Source organism: Bison bison, unplaced genomic scaffold (assembly GCF_000754665.1).
Source record: "Bison bison bison isolate TAMUID 2011002044 unplaced genomic scaffold, Bison_UMD1.0 scf7180017864304, whole genome shotgun sequence".
In the NCBI taxonomy this organism is placed as follows: domain Eukaryota; kingdom Metazoa; phylum Chordata; class Mammalia; order Artiodactyla; family Bovidae; genus Bison; species Bison bison.
The window spans coordinates 11556356-11574938 of record NW_011494876.1 but is presented as its reverse complement, the minus strand read 5'-3'; the positions used below and the strand labels follow the sequence as shown (position 1 = coordinate 11574938).

Genomic DNA, 18583 nt, shown 5'->3' with positions numbered 1-18583 from the left:
ATAAAGTCTGCCACTGTTTCCACTGTTTCCCCATCTATTTCCCATGAAGTGATGGGACCAGATGCCATGATCTTCGTTTTCTGAATGTTGAGCTTTAAGCCAACTTTTTCCCTCTCCTCTTTCATTTTCATCAAGAGACTTTTGAGTTCCTCTTCACTTTCTGCCATAAGGGTGGTATCATCTGCATATCTGAGGTTATTGATATTTCTCCTGGCAATCTTGATTCCAGCTTGTGCTTCTTCCAGCTCAGTGTTTCTCATGATGTACTCTGCATAGAAGTTAAATAAGCAGGGTGACAATATACAGCCTTGACATACTCCTTTTCCTATTTGGAACCAGTCTGTTGTTCCATGTCCAGTTCTAACTGTTGCTTCCTGACCTGCATACATGTTTCTCAAGAGGCAGGTCAGGTGGTCTGGGATTCCCATCTCTTTCAGAATTTTCCACAGTTTATTGTAATCCACACAGTCAAAGGATTTGGCATAGTCAATAAAACAGAAATAGATATTTTTCTGGAATTCTCTTGCTTTTTCCATGATCCAGCAGATGTTGGCAATTTGATCTCTGGTTCCTCTTCCTTTTCTAAAACCAGCTTGAACATCTGGAAGTTCACGGTTCATGTATTACTGAAGCCTGGGTTGGAATTCATATTATTCATACACAAAAAGGCTTGCTCCCAAATCAGAGGTTCTGGCTGATACTGGTAGTTTCACACTTAGGAGCCCTCTTCTTCATATGCCGCAGGCCCACTGAGGACCCTGGTTCCCCGCCGTAGTGGTCATTCTTCCTTCATTTGTCCTTTCCAGTTCATCAGACATGTGCCCTTCACCTCTCAGGGCCCTTGGACTGTTCTTTGTAAGATTCCAAGGTGATGCGGAGGTAGAAAATTGTTATAAACTGCATTTTTTCTATAGAAAAAAAGTGATTTTTCAGTAGTGTGTAGTGATAAGGAGGATAAAGATGGGACAGACTATTGTGAGGATCTTCCCAGAACACCATTGCTCCCTAAGGGGATGCACACCAGGTAACACCAACAACATCACTGCCTACCTTACTGCCCTGAGAAGGCTGGAACTTGGTCGCTGTTTTCATCCTGTCTTATGTCAGAGGGGAAACGAGTCTTTGAAAAGACTCGAAGGGAGCAGTGCTCCTTCACACCAAACGTAGAACTAGGACCTTACCTGGCGAAGTAGACAGCCATGGTTTCCCACCAAGGACCAGACTCTGGGGTCCCTCAGATCTGGTGTCATTGCAAAGTGGAGTGTTCAGTGATGTGCTTTTGTAGCATCTCATGCAGAGGCACCTCTTAGACGTGGAACTCTTAAGAAATCTCTAGGTAAGGGTAGTAAAATATAAAGCACCAGGCTGCATGTGGTTTATCACACTGAGTAGTTGTAACCCAGAGTTCACAGGAGGCTCTGTAAGAGAATAAGGTAAATAAATTGATGTTATGGAGAAAAATGAGCAGACCATTTGTAATAGGTGGCTAATTTCAGCATTAATTACTCCTTGGTAATTACCAAATGATTGCTGATTCTGTTTTCTTACATGATATATGAAGTCCAAAAAGGCACTAAAGAAGAGAATAAACATTCAAGAGCTAGGATTTAAAAGAAATAAAAAGGGGTGGAGGAAGGGGAGGAAAAGTGGCCAGTTGAATGCAGAAGGAGAACGAGGGAAGCATCTCTGGTTACAGCCGGAGTCCAGTCCTTAGTGACTTCCTGTTATTCATCAAAATGTACATTTGTTAACTAAAACTTCTATGAAAAACATTTGAAAACAAAAGAGACTCTTTCACAAAAGTTTTGCAGTTTAATGGGTTGAGGTTAGGCAATTAGATTTGCGTTAAGTTTTGCAGTATACATTATTCATATTATTTGTATAGTTCTAGCTTTTCTTACTTTTTATACATCTGCATCCCTGGTCTGTATACTGAAATATAAGTTAGAACTTTGGCATTGTTTTGGGTAGACTGCTGGTGCTAACTTCTGTGCATTTGCCAGGAACCTCATAGGGCAATCATATACTTCCCTACCCCATCCTCAACCTGTCCCAGCCACAGAGATACAAACAACCCATTAGGGGTATCTTTCCAGAGGAGGGCCTCTGAGCAGCTATGAAGTCCCTTCCCTTTACAGGAAAAGGCGTTGTGTTCAGTTGCTAAGAGCAAAGACTTCGGAAGCAAATGAATCTGGATTCAGATTGATCCAGGACAAATAGCTGAATTCTTTTGTTTCTGTTTCCTCCTTATACAGTGAGTGTGCACCCACGTTGAGCTGTTGTCTTACCCAAGTGTAGAGGCAAGGGAATCTCAGTAAGACATTGGTGGATGTCCTCGCTTCAGTGATGGCTGTCACAGACCTGTCTGCTGGTTCTGGGAATACTGCTCTGGATAACAAGGGCACCAGCTTTTTGTAACATTTTGTGGAGCCGATATTTCAGTGATAGAGAACAAAATAAACAAATAAATCAGAATTCTATATGGATGAATCTTAAGAAGAAAGTAAAGACCAGGTGATATGAGAGGAAATGAGTTCAGACAGCTGACCCCTGAATGGTCAAAGGAGCCATCCTTAGAAAACTGGATAAATGGTGTGCCAGGCAGAGGGTACAGCAAGTGCAAGTGCCTGGGGAGGGTTAAGTGGATGAGCTTCGTGTGGGATAGTAGATGGGGATGAGGTCACCCAGGTAGGCGGGGGCCTGCTGAGGAAGAGTCTTAGAGGTCAGGTAAGAAATCTGGATTTTATGCTAACTCTAAATAGAAGCTGTTTTAAAATTTTAGGCACGGAGATGATCTGCTTTATACTTTATGAGACTCCTATGGCTGCTGTCAGGAGGCTAGATAACAAGGAAGGGGATTTGTGGAGCCAGGGCCTGTTGCTGTACCCTGAGGGAGAGAGAGTGGAGGCTGGAATAGGGCCAGAGCAGTGGAGATGGGGAATTAGACTTGAGGCATATTTTAGAGATAGGGCCAGAAGAACATGCTGGTGGATTAGCGATGGGGTGGGTTGAGGAAATGATGGCTGTCAAGGATAATTCTTAAGTTTTTGGCCCAGTTGGACAGTGGCGTCATCGGCTGAAATGGAAAGGACCCCATGGGGGAGGAATGGGTTTGGCCAAGGAAATCAGGAGTTGGCTTTGGATGAGTTCAGTCTGAGAATCCTGCTAGTCATCCCTGTGGAGGTGTCAGGTATACAGTTGGCTATGAGTCTGTAGCTCTGGGGAGAAGCCAGCTTTTTGTAACTTTTCAGAACTTTGATTATGATAAGCAAGGCCAAGTGAGGATGATCCCTCAGCTCCATCTCCTTCCAAATGTGTGACTGTTTTTCCTTCTCACTCCCCCTCTATACTGAGAATCTGTCTCTCCCATCCCCCTCTTTCTATTTATTCCCTCTCTTCTCTTGGCCCTATTTTGGAAAGCCCAAATCAGGGATTTTTACTGTTGGCTTTGAGGATCAGAATGAAAACACAGACAACCGAGAAAAACTCCTCCCAAGAGAGGCTGTCTTTACTGCACATTTAGTACAGGAACCCAAAATAGGAATAGTACTATACTGTGAATTGCTCATGCGGGTATCCCCTTGATCTAGAACCATGGAGTTCTCTCCTCTTCCTTTCAACATGGCGACACATCTCTTGGTTTGTCCTCTGTGGAGTTTGTCTCTGTAAGCCCCTTCATGCAGAGCCAAAGGTTTATCTACTAGAGAAGAGATGAAATGTTTTCTTTCCTATTCAGACACTGTTTACAGTCATGGTTTATGGAGGGATGGTAACTGTGGATGCTTGCTGTCATCCAGCAATCTTCTTTAAAGCATGTTTTTCCCACTGTGCCTCCAAGAGGAGCCACCTGGAAGCCTTGCATAAACAGTGATCTGGATGGATCTCCCTGTAGGTAGTGCCTGAACTCTGAGGGAGTGCCACAGTGCACATGGGCCCCGCTTCAGAATCCTGAGCTAAAGTACAGTCTCATCGGCCACTGGGGCTCAGTTTCCACTGGGATGGGCGAGTCTCTGGCCTTGGCCAGGAGGGCGGAGTGGACAGGAGTGATGATGCATGTTAATTAGCACTGTTCAGAACGGTCACCAGGAAGCCAGAAGCCACATGGTCCCAACCTGGTTTGAGGTTGGTACACCAAATTTAAACCAGCTGGCTTTTGTTTGGAAATGCCCTGGGAGGGTCCTGGTCCTTTCTGGATAACAAAAGGCCTGGCATTTCCTTACCCTGAGCCCTGTATTAAACACTAAGAGGTTCTGTAAACAATATAGCCAGTGCTGTGACAGATCTGGCTTCAGAGGCACACATATTCTCTCTTGTTTGTTGGCAAGTAGAAGCTGGCATAAACTTAATTACAAGGGTCTTTATTTAGAGGCATGGGGAGGAAGCATGACTCTGTGTCCATCCAGTGTCCCCCAGCTTAAAAGGCCTCTGTGACCACTTGCCTGTCGGATAAAATCTCAACTTCTTCCCAAGATCTTATGTGACCATCCCTCTGCCCATTCTTCTGATCTTATACCACCTTACCTCTCATCACTCTCCCCCAGCTTTTTACTCCAGCCCTTCTGAACTATTTTCACTTCCTGGAATGGATCTAACTCTGACTTTGAGCCTTTACTTACATTCCTTGCTTTGCCGGACACAGTCTTTAACCCCCCTTTCTCTAGCTAACTGGTCCTCATCCTTCAGGGTTCAGCTGCACTAAGCCTTCCTTAGGATAGCCAAGTGATTGACTCTGTCTCTTCTGTGTGCTTTTCTATAATGTTGATTTTGCTACTTTGTAGTTGTCAGCTTCCACAGACCTCACAGGCCCCAGGAAGCAGGGGTCAGGCTCGTCTAGGTGACCTCTGCTCCACCAGTGCTAGGCACCAAGACAGCCTTGCATAAGACGTTTGAACGAAGGGCCCCATCCTGGGATCCAGACCTGTGCTCTGTTCAGCCCTTTTCTTCTAACATTTCCTAACCCTTAGCAAAGCCAGCAGGATCCCTAGCTGAACAGGGACATAGCAGTGTCTGAGCAGAATGGCCTCTTCACCCTCAGGATGAGAGCATGTTTAGAACTTTTTATGTTACTGAGAAATCATGTCCACCCAGCTTATTCAAAAGGTAGGTCTTGTACCACATGAGGGTTGAGCTGGAGTTTCAACCTCAAACTCACAAAGGGAACAATTCTGTAGAAGCAGAAGGCATAGATTAAGAGACTTAAGCTTGATTCACCTTCAGTATTTGCCACTTGACACCTGTGAGAATATGGGTGAAAAAGCTATGCTTGGTCTGCCTCAGTCCTCTTATCTTTAAAGTGGATACACTTCATCATGTGGTCAAGAGTAAGTGAGGCTAAGCTTATCAAGTGTTTAGCAAATTTTGTGCACCTTAGAAAATTAATATAGGGGAGAGGGATAAATTGGGAGATTGGGATTGACATATGTATACTTCTATATATGAAATAGATAACCAATAAAGACCTACTATATAGCACAGGGAATTCTACTCGGTACTCTGTTATGATCTGTATGGAAAAAGAATCTAAAAAAGAGTGGAAATATGTGTATGTATAACTGACTCACTTTGTTGTACACCTGAAACTAACACAACATTTTAAACCAACTATACTCCAATAAAAATTTTCAAAAAAGAAAAAATTATTTATAATTATTATTTATAACTATTTATAACAACATGTAACTATAACAGCCTTTAAGTGTTGTGCTTTGTAGTTTTTCCTGAATTTGTAAGTAATTTATTTGGAAATAAATACACTAAAATGAAATTAGGAAGGGGTTTACAAAATTTTATGTAAAGAGGACTCACTCCGGTTTCTACCAGAGAAGGTGTATACATGTATGTATAGACTGAGCGACTAACAGCCTGAGCGACTGTTTAGCGTGGTTTGACTAAACAACAACAAAAAGAAAAGATCAGAAAGAAATTCTTCAGTGGATTAATGGGGGATTCTTCTGAGGGATAGAGGCTTCCCTGGTAGCTGGGCTGGTAAAGAATCTGCCTGCAGTGCAGGAGACCGCAGTTCGATTCCTGGGTCAGGAAGCTCCCCTGGAGAAGGATTAGGCTGCCCACTCCAGTATTCTGGCCTGGAGAATTCCATGGACTTTATAGTCCATGGGATCGCCAAGAGTCGGGCAAAGAGTGACTTTCACTCTGGGAGATGAGTCTGTGGTTGCTCTTTATTTTATTCTTTTTGTTTGACTGTTCTCTAACATGAACACAGTGCTTGAAGTGGGCGATGGTAGAGAGGAGACATGATACTGCTGTGGAGACACAGTGTGGGCCTGCTCCTCAGTTGTAGATCTGCCTGTCTTTACTGAAGGTGCTTCTCCATTGGCAGGATTTTTCACCCAGATCTCCACCTTGGCTGACGTGCAGGAAAATGTCATGGAATACCTCCATGTACTCAGCCGGCCCAAAGTCATCGACCAGGAGCACGATGTGGTGTGGACTGAAGCGTATATTGACAGCACTGTGAGTACCTGGGGGCCGCAGGGGACAGCCTGAGGGTGCCTCCTGGCATAGGAGAGTTTCCTTGGGTTTATTCTGAAAGTTGGCGGTTGTATTGTTTCTCCTTAATAACAGGTTCAATGACATCTTTCTTTTTGTACAGTGTGCATTGGTCTCTTGGTAAATGAGGTTGGTAACAAATCTTAATATCTGAGAATGCAGGAGGCTCTTCTGGAAGGTGTCTGGTCAGCACAGAAAACTCACTTTTGGCTTCTGTCTTCTCTACTTTGTTTCCTGTCTCACAAGTGTACAAATTCTGTCATCGTGGCAATGATAACAAACATGTTAGATTCAGTTCCTCACCGTCATCGGAGAAGCTCAGTCCTAGGAATGAATCTTGGGTCTCAACTTGGGAATGTGGAACCAAAGCTCAGTTCTGATAGTGAATTGGAGCCACTGTAGAGACCACAGTTGCCTTTTCTTTCCATGGACAAGTGAGAAGATGCTTCCTTGGTGACTGTATAAGTAGCAATTGTTATTGCAGCTGTGGCCATGGGCTCATTCTAAAGCTAAATTCCAAGCAAAAAAGGTTCTAATGTTGAATTAGTTTAAAGGAAGTAGCATTGCCAATCATCAAGTAATGCCTCAATGGCTGAGTTTCTTGTATAATTGCTGCGTGATTTTTCATAGTGATAATGAGTCTGATGGAGTAGCATTTTTTCATTTATTGATTGTAAGTGTTCTCAGAGGGCCCCTCTCCCATCATTTGTGTCAGGATTAACATCACATCAATCACTATAACCCAGACACAGCCATCCTCAAGAGTGATCTCAACGGCTGCTGTGGGCTGGGTTTTTCTCTCCATGAATTCTCTCATTCTTGCTGCTTTTCTGACAGCTGCAGGCAAATGCAGGGCAGGAGCAGCATGTGAGAACCCATCCTTGGGGACAGCACAGCAGTCTGTACCCACCCCCCGCAAAGCTTTAAAGCATACAAAGGGACCTTGGAAATATGAACTGGTCAGGAAAGGGTAGCCCTCTCCCAGGAGAAATCACCCTGAGCAGAGATGGGTCTTAAGCTGAAAAATTTAATAGTTCTTGTGTAGGAGAGACCAGGGAGACTGTGGGATTTTATCATGTTCAGAGTCTGACCCTAGTTTGGTTTAGAATCATAGAGTGAAATAACTAAGCCACCCCATTTGCGTCAGCATCATACTAACAGTAATAACAGAATAACAATGGTGATGGTTTCATCTCTTCCTTGTACATGTGGTTGAGTAAGGCCGGGGAAGAGGAGAGGAGGAGGGTGGCCAGCCAGGATCAGAGTGATCCAGACACTCAGTGGTTCTTTGTACAAACTCTGAACAGCCAGTTGGGTCTGTCATCTTGTTTCATCCATCTAAAAAATATAGAACAGAGTCTCTATGGGACCGTCACTTGGATACATAGAAAGGTCAGTCGAAGTTCCAAAAAAAAGACCTACCTACATATGGAAATTTTTTATGTCATAAAGGCACCATGTCTAACCAGTGGGGCTAGGATGGGCTTAATAACTGCTTTTGGGGAAACTAGATGGCTATTGAGAAAAAGATAAAATTAGTTATTTTCTTCACATCATGCCCAGGAAAGAAGTCCAAGGGGATCAGAGGCCTAAACTGTCAAAAATGAAACAATATAAGCAGTAGAACAAAAATTTAGTGAGTTATTCTATAATATGAGTCCAGAGAAAGGCTTTTAACAATGACTCCAAGATCCAGATGCAACATAAAGAAAAATAGGTTTGACTACTAATATAAACAAAACCCAACTTTTGTTAAGTAAAAAAATCACTGGAAGCAAAGTCAAAAAGCAAATGGTAAAATAGGAGAAAATATATGCAATGCATAGCACATATAAAGAATAATTCTAATATGTAAAGAACTTTCAAAAATTAAAGGGAAAACCCCAAAATTCCTATAGAAAAAAAAAATGAACAAAAGACATGAGCAGACAATTCCCACAAAAATAATAAAAATAGTTTTTTAAAATATGAAGTATGTGCAACTTTATACATAGTAAGAAAAAGGCAAATAAAAGCATGGTGAGATACCATGTCTTTCACCTATCAGAGTACCAAAAATGAAAAGCTTAACTTTGTTGGTGCAGCTGTGGGAAAGAGACACTCATATGTTGCTTGTGGGATGATAGAATGGGGCGTTTCTAGGAAGGAAGATGTACATTCACCCTTTGACCCAGGAATCCTACTTCTAGGAATTAACCCTGAAAGTAAACCTCCAACAATCCAAAAATACATATGCACAAGTTTGTTCACTGCAGAATTGCTTGTAATTTCAAAATATTGAACCTGGAGAAGGGATTGGCTGCCCACTCTAGTATTCTTGCCTAGGGAATTCCATGGACAGAAGAGCCTGTGGGCTTTATATAGTCCATGGGGTCGTAAAGAGTTGGACACGACTGACTGATTTTCACTTTCAGAATATTGAAAGTTACTTAAATCCCCAACCATAAGAGATCAATTGCATAAACTCTGGTACATGGATGTAATGGAGTCTTACTGTTAAAAATAAAACAGAAAAAAAGCCTACCAGACACTAAAGTCACGTCAAAAGGCCCAGGAATCAGCGTGAATGGGCTCTCAGTAGTCAGCTCCGGGACAATTTAAACCTCAAAATTAAAAAAAAAGTAGAATAATGGACTATAACCTGAATAAAACAGAAATCCATGTGTTCTAGATAAATAAACACATTTCAGACAGATGAATTACATAGATGATGGAAGTGTGTGTGAAGGAGTGGAGTGTCCAGTGGGCAATGGAATGCTGCCTGGTGGGTGTGGAGGGAGGGAGTCATTAGACTGAAAATCACCAGTGGACAGCCATTTTAGTAAAGAATGATTAGGGCAGTAGTCATCCAAGGATGCTAAGCCTAGGGGAAAGTTTGATGATGGGTGGGATATTTTCATGGTCTCAAAGTGCTTCCCTAGAGATTTTTGACTTGTTGGGAGGGGAGGAAAACAGTGAGAGAGAATCCAGCAAAATCTTGAGTTGGGTCATCAAATTAGTGTCACCAATGAGAGGCTGATGGACATTGTGCCTTTGGTGAAGGACGCATCACACATATAGAGTATCCAGGCTGGGGTTACATAACCTGAAGATCCTGGGGAGGAAGAGGATAGAGCTTTGTCTTAATGTAACACCTAGCTTTAGATAATGTTAATTATTTAAATAAATTCCTCTAGATTTACTAATCACATACATACATACATAGTTACACACATATATAGATCAATGCAAAGAAATAGAGGAAAACAACAGAATGGGAAAGACTAGAGATCTCTTCAAGAAAATTAGAGATACCAAGGGAACATTTCATGCAAAGTTGGGGTAGATAAAGGACAGATATGGTATGGACCTAACAGAAGCAGAAGATATTAAGAAGAGGTGGAAAGAATACATAGAAGAACTGTACAAAAAAGATCTTCACGACCAAGATAATCACAGTGGTGTGATCACTCACCTAGAGCCAGACATCCTGGAATGGGAAGTCAAGTGGGCCTTAGGAAGCCAATTGCACTCATCTCACATGCTAGTAAAGTAACGCTCAAAATTCTCCAAGCCAGGCTTCAGCAATACGTGAACCATGATGTTCAAGCTGGTTTTAGAAAAGGAAGAAGAACCAGAAATCAAATTGCCAACATCTGCTGGATCATGGAAAAAGCCAGAGAATTCCAGAAAAACATCTATTTCTGCTTTATTGACTATGCCAAAGCCTTTGACTGTGTGGATCACAATAAACTGTGGAAAATTCTTCAAGAGATGGGAATACCAGACCACCTGATCTGCCTCTTGAGAAACCTGTATGCAGGTCAGGAAGCAACAGTTAGAACTGGACATGGAACAGCAGACTGGTTCCAAATAGGAAAAGGAGTATGTCAAGGCTGTATATTGTCACCCTGCTTATTTAACTTCTATGCAGAGTACATCATGAGAAACACTGAGCTGGAAGAAGCACAAGCTGGAATCAAGATTGCCGGGAGAAATATCAATAACCTCAGATATGCAGATGACACTACCCTTATGGTAGAAAGTGAAGAGGAACTCAAAAGCCTCTTGATGAAAGTGAAAGAGGAGAGGGAAAAAGTTGGCTTAGAGCTCAACATTCATAAAACGAAGATCATGGCATCTGGTCCCATCACTTCATGGGAAATAGATGGAGAAACAGTGGAAACAGTGTCAGACTTTATTTTTGGGGGCTTCAAAATCACTGCAGATGGTGATTGCAGCCATGAAATTAAAAGACATTTACTCCTTGGAAGGAAAGTTACAACCAACCTAGAGAGCGTATTCAAAAGCAGAGACATTACTTTGCCAACAAAGGTCCATCTAGTCAAGGCTATGGTTTTTCCAGTGGTCATGTATGGATGTGAGAGTTGGACTGTGAAGAAAGCTGAGCACCGAAGAATTGATGCTTTTGAACTGTGGTGTTGGAGAAGACTCTTGAGAGTCCCTTGGACTGCAAGGAGATCCAACCAGTCCATTCTAAAGGAGATCAGCCCTGGGTGTTCTTTGGAAGGAAAGATGCAAAAGCTGAAACTCCAGTACTTTGGCCACCTCATGCAAAGAGTTGACTCATTGGAAAAGACTCTGATGCTGGGAGGGATTGGGGGCAGGAGGAGAAGGGGACGACAGAGGATGAGATGGCTGGATGGCATCACCGACGCGATGGACGTGAGTTTGAGTGAACTCCGGGAGTTGGTGATGGACAGGGAGGCCTGGCGTGCTGTGATTCATGGGGTCGCAAAGAGTCGGACACGGCTGAGCGACTGAACTGAACTGAACTGATATGTTTATATATTGGGAGCAGTTACGAGAGAGGGAAAACCCCTGCTACTGCCGCTTTTCCACTAAAGAACTGACAGAAGAGGCAGAGAAAAAGGTCTGGAAGCAGCTCTGGGCAAACAGTGCAGAGACATTGTCTTTGAAGTCTTGTGCTTCATGTTAAACATTTACATGAAACTTGCATTCTGTGCCATGATCATCTTTACTTACTTTAAAATAAAATAATGCTTTAAGTGGCTCATTATTAATTAAAATGCTAGGTCAAGATGACCGAGCTCATTTTTTCTGTCTCTTCAAGAACATTTTGATGGACATAAAACTAAATCCCCAGAATACGCTTATCCCTGAAGTGATAGCTCAGCACTGCCTCTGTGTTTCCTCTTTGCAAATAACCCTGATAAATTAATCCCCTAGTAGAATATTCTGAAGGTTCTTTATCATCTTGGTGGTTTTGAGAAACCTGTTGAGCTAGGAAGGACATTGAGAATGCCATCTTCCTCTTGGCCTGTTTGGTTGAGGAGAAAGCAGCTACTGCTCCAACAGGTGCCTCTCTGGCCAAGGAAGCAATACCTCTTCAGACTAGTCCTCTGGGCCTATAACAACCAGGGCAAGGGGAGATTCCCTTTGTTATTTGCATGGAGTCAACATTGGAATCATATGCTAAACTCACCTGCAGAATGTCAATTCTAAGATGAGGCCACCAACTTTGGAACCAACCAGAAGATGAAGAGGGTATGGGAATCAGTAATTCCAAGTTTATTACCATCTGAGCCATCCAAGACAGTCTCAATCCAGGATTACCCTAATGTCCCAGCTTGTGGTAATAAAAGAGACCAAACTCAGGAGCACTTGGTGCTGGGCCTGGTGACCCCATTTTAATAAAGTGCTTTGGAATTATTTTTGATATTTGAACATATTTATTATCTACCTTAGCAACTTTCTTTAGAGTCTTTCCAAGACATTTATTTACATAGTCACAGAATAACAATTTTCTTTTTATATTCATAATATAAGAATTTCAATAAGGTTGAATTAATTTATATAATTATGGTAAAATTACATCTGTTCTTTATCATAACATTTCTGCTAAACAGCAGTGTCTCCAAGAGCCTGGTTCTCCTTGTGACATTATAGTCTGAAGGTGGTTTTGATTCCATTAGGACTTGTGAACCTACTGATTTATTTATAATTTTACCAAATACTAAGAAAGTAGGTACTCGTTGATTATCAAGTAAATTTGAACACTCGATCCCACAAGTTTGCTTAATTAATATGGTCTTAAAAATCTTCTTTCTGTTTGGTCATCTTATGGTGAAGGCAAAAATAATTCCTTCTTTGCTTGACTCATTGGTTATGGTTGAAACCCTGCAGTAACAAATATAATAATATAATTGATTTAATACTTAAGTGAATAGCTTGAAATGACCTGTGAGGATAGTGCTTTCCCTCTTTATTAATTATACATTAATTTATACAGTTCTGGGTCTGGACAAGATCAAGATAAAAGTTTGTGAAGAGAAGCTGAGTTTGGGTTTTTATGCATGAGAATCCAGGGTTGCAATTAATCCAGCCTGATCTAAAATCAAGATGGACAAAATTTTCCTTTCAGGATCCATTCTCCCTGACTGTTAGCACTGGTCTGATTAAATATTCTGTTTCCTGCCTGGCTGTTCTGTTCAATTTGCTCTCGTGGTAAAGCCCAAATAAATGAATTAATGTTAGCAACATTAATTATGTTTAATCTAATAAGATCTCATGTATTAATTGACAAAACAGCAAACACTAGAATTCTGAAATTCATGGGCTTCTCATTTGAATACAAGTTGTGCTGCATAGTCATTATCTCTTAGGTGCAGAGCAAAAAAGCATTAACAGTGGAATTTGTTCCATTTGTAAGCAGATGACTTGTATTTTCCAGTTGGGTCCTAATCACCTTGGGGATGCTGCCCAACTTGCTGTGCATCAGACTGAGGAAGCATCAGCATTCCTGATGAACCCCTCCAGGGGAGTTTGCACAGACCACAGTGACACTCAGAAGGGAAGCAAAGAAATCTTTCAGAAAACAGTGGGAAAGTGACCATTTAAAATAATGAGAATTCATTACCAAGTCCCCCTGTCCCTCCCCTCTGCTAGTAATACAATTCTGTATGAAATTTGTAGGAACTTTCAAACCAATTTAGTTACGTTTGCAAATTGGACATGTATCCCTCCTCCTCACCCCCTACTAAGTCCAACTTGGAGAAAATGCTTTGCATTTGATAAATTGCACATTTAGTTTGGTTTCCCATCTCAGAATGGCACCTAGGCCATTTAGGAGTCGTTTGGGTGATTGCTTTAGGCGACAATATCTTACTGCCTAGAAGCAATTACTCGGAGGGTCGAAGCCATCATAAGGAAGTTATTGGGGCTTAGAAGCTGAATATACGGTGTTTTTCCCAAGACACCACTGCATATCAAAGAAGTTCAAATCGTCAAAGCAAAAAGACACACGTCAAGAGAAACATAAACCGTCCTGCTGGGCTGTGGAACAGAGAATGCCATCTGCGTTACATGGCATGGAGGAAACTGATTACGTTGGGACCTCTATTTCATAGCAGATGGGTTCATTAAATTTAATAGCCTCCAGAGCCTTTAGAAACCGTGTTAAAAACATGCAGAGCATGCTGTGACACTTCACTTCTGGCCCTACAGTCATTATAATTCTGGCATTGACTATAAATATTACAGTACTTTATTTCCATTGAAACAGATTACTATTATAATTTTTTTTTTTTTGCTAGGGATGGTGATGTTAAAAATGAGTGCATTCTTGATTTCTGGTGCTATTTATATTCATCCAAATATTCTCTTCCATATATTTCTAAATTTTTATATTAAATAGAATGTTGTTAGGTCAACTTTTATTTTTTCTACTTTGAATTGGTGTTACAAAACTATGAACCAAAGGTATAAAATTAGTTTATTTATTTAGGAAAGATGTTCTAACACCCTGTATGGATGACTGTCAACTAGCAGAAAAGTTTGGGGCTGAAAATGAAAACAAAATTGTTTAGATTTCAAGTTTCCTTTTTTTTTTTTTTCGATTTTTAGATTTGCTGTTGTTTCTGCTATTATGGTATAATAATTTTCAACTATCTGTAATGAAAGGATAGCTTCTGGAAATAAACCCTTAAACAAAATCACTAAGTCTGAATAACAGTTTAGCATGATAGATTATTCAGCAGTCTTTGTTTACAAGTGACAGTACCAACTCAAAGCAGTAAAGGTCATAAAGGGATTTGTTGATCTAGAATCAAGATATCTATGTAGTTCTCTCTTGAGGCATGACTAGATTTAGGGATCAATTCTGTTTATTTTGACTTGTTCCTTGACTCTGATTCGTTTATTCCCAGCAGGCTGTCTTTACTGGGTAACAAAGATGGTCTGCACCATCCACTAACTTTCATCATCTTTATAGTCCCTTTCCTTCCAGCTTCTGTGTCAAGCCTGTAAGAGATTGTTTGACTCACAACCCCATACTGAGAGGAGAGATGGAGCTACTCACTGATGGTCTGAATATCACAGAGTGGGGGAGAAAACAGTCCCAAAGGGAATTGATACTGGAAGGACTGAGAAATAATAGAGTCCTGCATGTGACTTGTTTGTAGAGTCTAAAACTAATCTGTGACCAGATCACATTTCCCATTGGTATGCTGCTGCTGCTGCTGCTGCTAAGTCGCTTCAGTCATGTCCGACTCTGCGACCCCATTGGTAGGTATGGTGGTATGGTATTCATCATGGTTCCGTGCTTCTAGGCACTGAAGCCCTTTATCTACGTTAATCAAAGGTTTCCATGGATCCTTGATAAGTCAGGCATATAGACACAGAGTACTTTGGTAGATAATGTACTGTGCCTTTACAACAGGGTGCTGGGATGGGTCCAGTTAGGAAAGATTAGAAGGTTGTAAATATGATTCTATTATAAAACCAAATACTATTTTCATGTTTTCAGGAAACCACCATTCATGGGTGAAACATAGTCTTCTCCAAGCTGTAGTACTTTACACGGTGCCCTAGGTCAAACCCAACAGAGAGGAGCTCTGTGTTTGTGTATCCGAGTTCATTTTAGAGCAAAGGGTGTAACTTACTCTAGCCCATGGTTCCACTGAGGTCAGATGTCTGCCATCCAGTCAACCAGGGATGAGAAAAGGTCACGTGATAGAAACAAGTCAGACAAGGTTGTGAATAGCAGATTCTAAAAGAAATCTCTTTCTTACTGGAGTGTCAAAAAGTTGGCATTTCTAGGTTTCTGTCTTTCTATCTAAGTCTTCTATAAGTTGCATCTCCAACTGGGCTCTAATACTAACTCTTGGGAGCATGTCTCCTTTCCTCTTTTATTCCTAGACTCATGGCTTCATTTTAGCCCATGTTGCCCAGACAGATATCCCCAGTCCTCTCTTGCCTCCCACATCTTTGACCCTGCCCTCTCTCCATCCACCATCCTGCTATGTGGGTGGTAGGAACCTCTCTCCTTTGTGCTTTGGGAGAGCTGAGGAGGGTATTTTGGCCACCACAACCAAATTTGCACTGCTTTTTTCCCCTTCACAGCCCAGATATTTGGGCAGCTTAGATTCTCAGAGCTGATTCTCATGCTTTAAGCTAAAATGAACACATTCCTCTTATTACCAGCATGAAGAACAATTAAAATAATCCCAGAGAGTCAGCCTGTGGCTTGATATTAACTGCCAGTTTCTCTTCTCTTGCTATACACAGGATTTTCCCCCATGTAAAATATTTAATTCTTTTACTCTTAAAACATCAGGTTTGCTGTGCCAAATATAAATGTATTTTCTATGAGGCCATGCCTCAGAGATACTGTAGATAAGAATATTTCAACTGACTTTGGCTCTTAAACTGCTTCTGTTAAATAGTGTCAGAAAACCACTATTTTGTTTCCTCTTGCCGTTAAAAATTATTCCTTCCTGGCCTATCACACCTGCTTGTGAGCAATGTGGCACCTGGGAGCTCCTTCGGTCTTAACCTGCTGATGATATGCCCTCCTATTACATGTTCAGACCAAGCATGAGGCTCTGTGCTAGTTCCTCAGGGGAAATTCTCTCTTCTTTTGAACAAAGAAAGAGGCGGGGGGAAAGCAAAGACAATATTATTCAGGCAAAAGGAACATGTTTTCAGATCAATTTCCATTATGTCTAATAAAAAAATCTGGAACATCAACATGTTTGCTGGTGGGTGGAAACAACTATTAATCACTCTTTTAATTGATTTCTCTTCTGAGTGATCAAATTAGAGGTGGCCTGAGATGAAGCAAAGCTGAGTACTCTCACCCCACAGTCTGTTTCTCTCCCACTGTTAAGGAGCACATGTTTCCATGGGAAGGATCCTTCCTTTGAGAAGGACAGGATTCAGGTGCCCTGCTTATTCATCAGTTGACCTCCCGTGATGTTCCAATGGAAGAATTTAGTGAGTAGAGGTGTCCTTACACATTACCCACTGTTAAAATGCAAAATAATTTTAAAATAAGGTTTTGGCACTGCCAGAATTATATTTGGTTGTTGGGTATATAGTGAGTATTCAGGAAGTCCTTACAAATAATGTCTTACATGAGTTTTGCATTTCCTGATTTTCAGTTTAGTTTCCTGTACATTACCTCCAAGTGAAGACACTTGATCATGAAGATCATTATCAACAGAACCCCACCATCACCGACTTCTCTCCCTCACTCTCAAAACATCAGCCATACTGGTTGCCTTTGTTTGTTTGTTTGAATCCTCCAAGACTGTCTCCTTTTTCTTGGCTTTTGAACAATCTTCTTCTGAACTGGAAAGACTGCCTTCCCATTCTGCTCCTTTACTGGGGGGAAAATTATTCCCGTTTTCTATGTCTCAGCTAAAATGTCCCCATCATATGCCTATTGACCTTCCATCTCAGATTCCTATCTATTTTCTTCATAGAAAGTGTGATCATTTATAATTATAATTATTTTAAGTAAGCACCTAGACATTTTTTCCCTCTTTAAAAATTGGTTTTGGTTGGTATTCCCAATGATAATGTAAGAACTGGGGCAAAGTCTGTCTTGTATCCCTGCAACCTAGCTCTCTGCCTGGCACACAGTACCACACACTCAGTATTTAGCTCAGGGAAGCCAATACGAGATTTATTTTTAGTCACACCACCAGTCTCTTTTTTACTACTTGCTAGAGTTTGTTTCTTCGATTCTACGCTAAAGTACAACGAGACACTAAGAACTAGGGAAAAATAATAAAGAATACGACTACAAAGTAGATGGTGGTACCAAAACAGAGTTTCAAGTATTATTCGTGAAATACAGTGGTCATACTTGTCTTTCCTTTTGAATACCTAGCTGAATGATCAAGTTTAGGTCTAAAGCAGCTGGTTTTTCTGAATGCCAGCTTAAGGTACTCAGTGGCAGTCACTGACTTTAGATGGAACAACGGAGAGCTTCTGGGAGTAAACCAGATTTCTGCAGTGCTCCCTTTCTATGTGTGTTGTTAAAAGCAATATGTTGGGGAAAGGGTTGATTGCTTGAGGCATATTGTTTATACTATATTACTTAGGTCTGATGGAAAAGTTCCTAACGGTGGTTTTCTTGCTAAAGATATGGTTTATGGATGAAGAATGGAATGTGATTTTTTTGGTCAGGCATCATCATAATTTAGGTGGACTCCAAAGAAACTTGATATTGGGAGAGGCCAGCAAAAATATTCAGGTCCGTGGAACTCCTTTAGCATTAACAGTCAATTCTCCTTCAAAATATAAATGCTGTCTGCTTTAAATTACTGTCCTGATTCAGGCCAAGTTAATTACTCTGGGCCAGACTGGAAAGGAAAATTCCCAGAAAGTCTGATATGATAGAATGGTAGTATGTTTTCTGAAGACATTGAGAAATGCTTAATGAATTAGTATTTCAATTTAACTTTTGCAACAGAATACTAAGGGAATGAGAGGGGGAAAAAAATCATAGCTTTTTGGCAGCTGTTTGCCATCATAGCACTTGACAATCTGCTTCTTATTTAGTTTTCTGTTATGTGAAAGCATGGAATTCTCAAGTTAAGAAATATTGATCACTGCATGACAATACATATGTAACAAAACTGTATTGCGTTAAAAAAGCTCTCCTTTTAAAGTGAGATTACTGATTCTATTTTGTTATTAAAATATGTGGGTCATTTTACTTCGAAAATAAAGTGGTTTTGTTAAACTGAAATTATTTAAAGGTTAAAATAATCTTAATTTTAACTATTAATATTATTAAGAACAGATTTTTCAACCAAGTACAACT

The 18583-nt window shown here is 40.9% G+C and overlaps 1 protein-coding gene across 1 annotated transcript in view; it reads left to right on the top strand.

Moving 5' to 3' along the window:
• CACNA2D3 (calcium channel, voltage-dependent, alpha 2/delta subunit 3) overlaps positions 1 to 18583 on the top strand; it is a 904008-nt gene that overhangs the window by 620910 nt on the left and 264515 nt on the right. The window contains exon 13 of the mRNA XM_010851933.1: positions 6338 to 6471. Within this exon, the coding sequence (XP_010850235.1) occupies positions 6338 to 6471 (134 nt within the window). The remainder of the gene's footprint in view (positions 1 to 6337; positions 6472 to 18583) is intronic.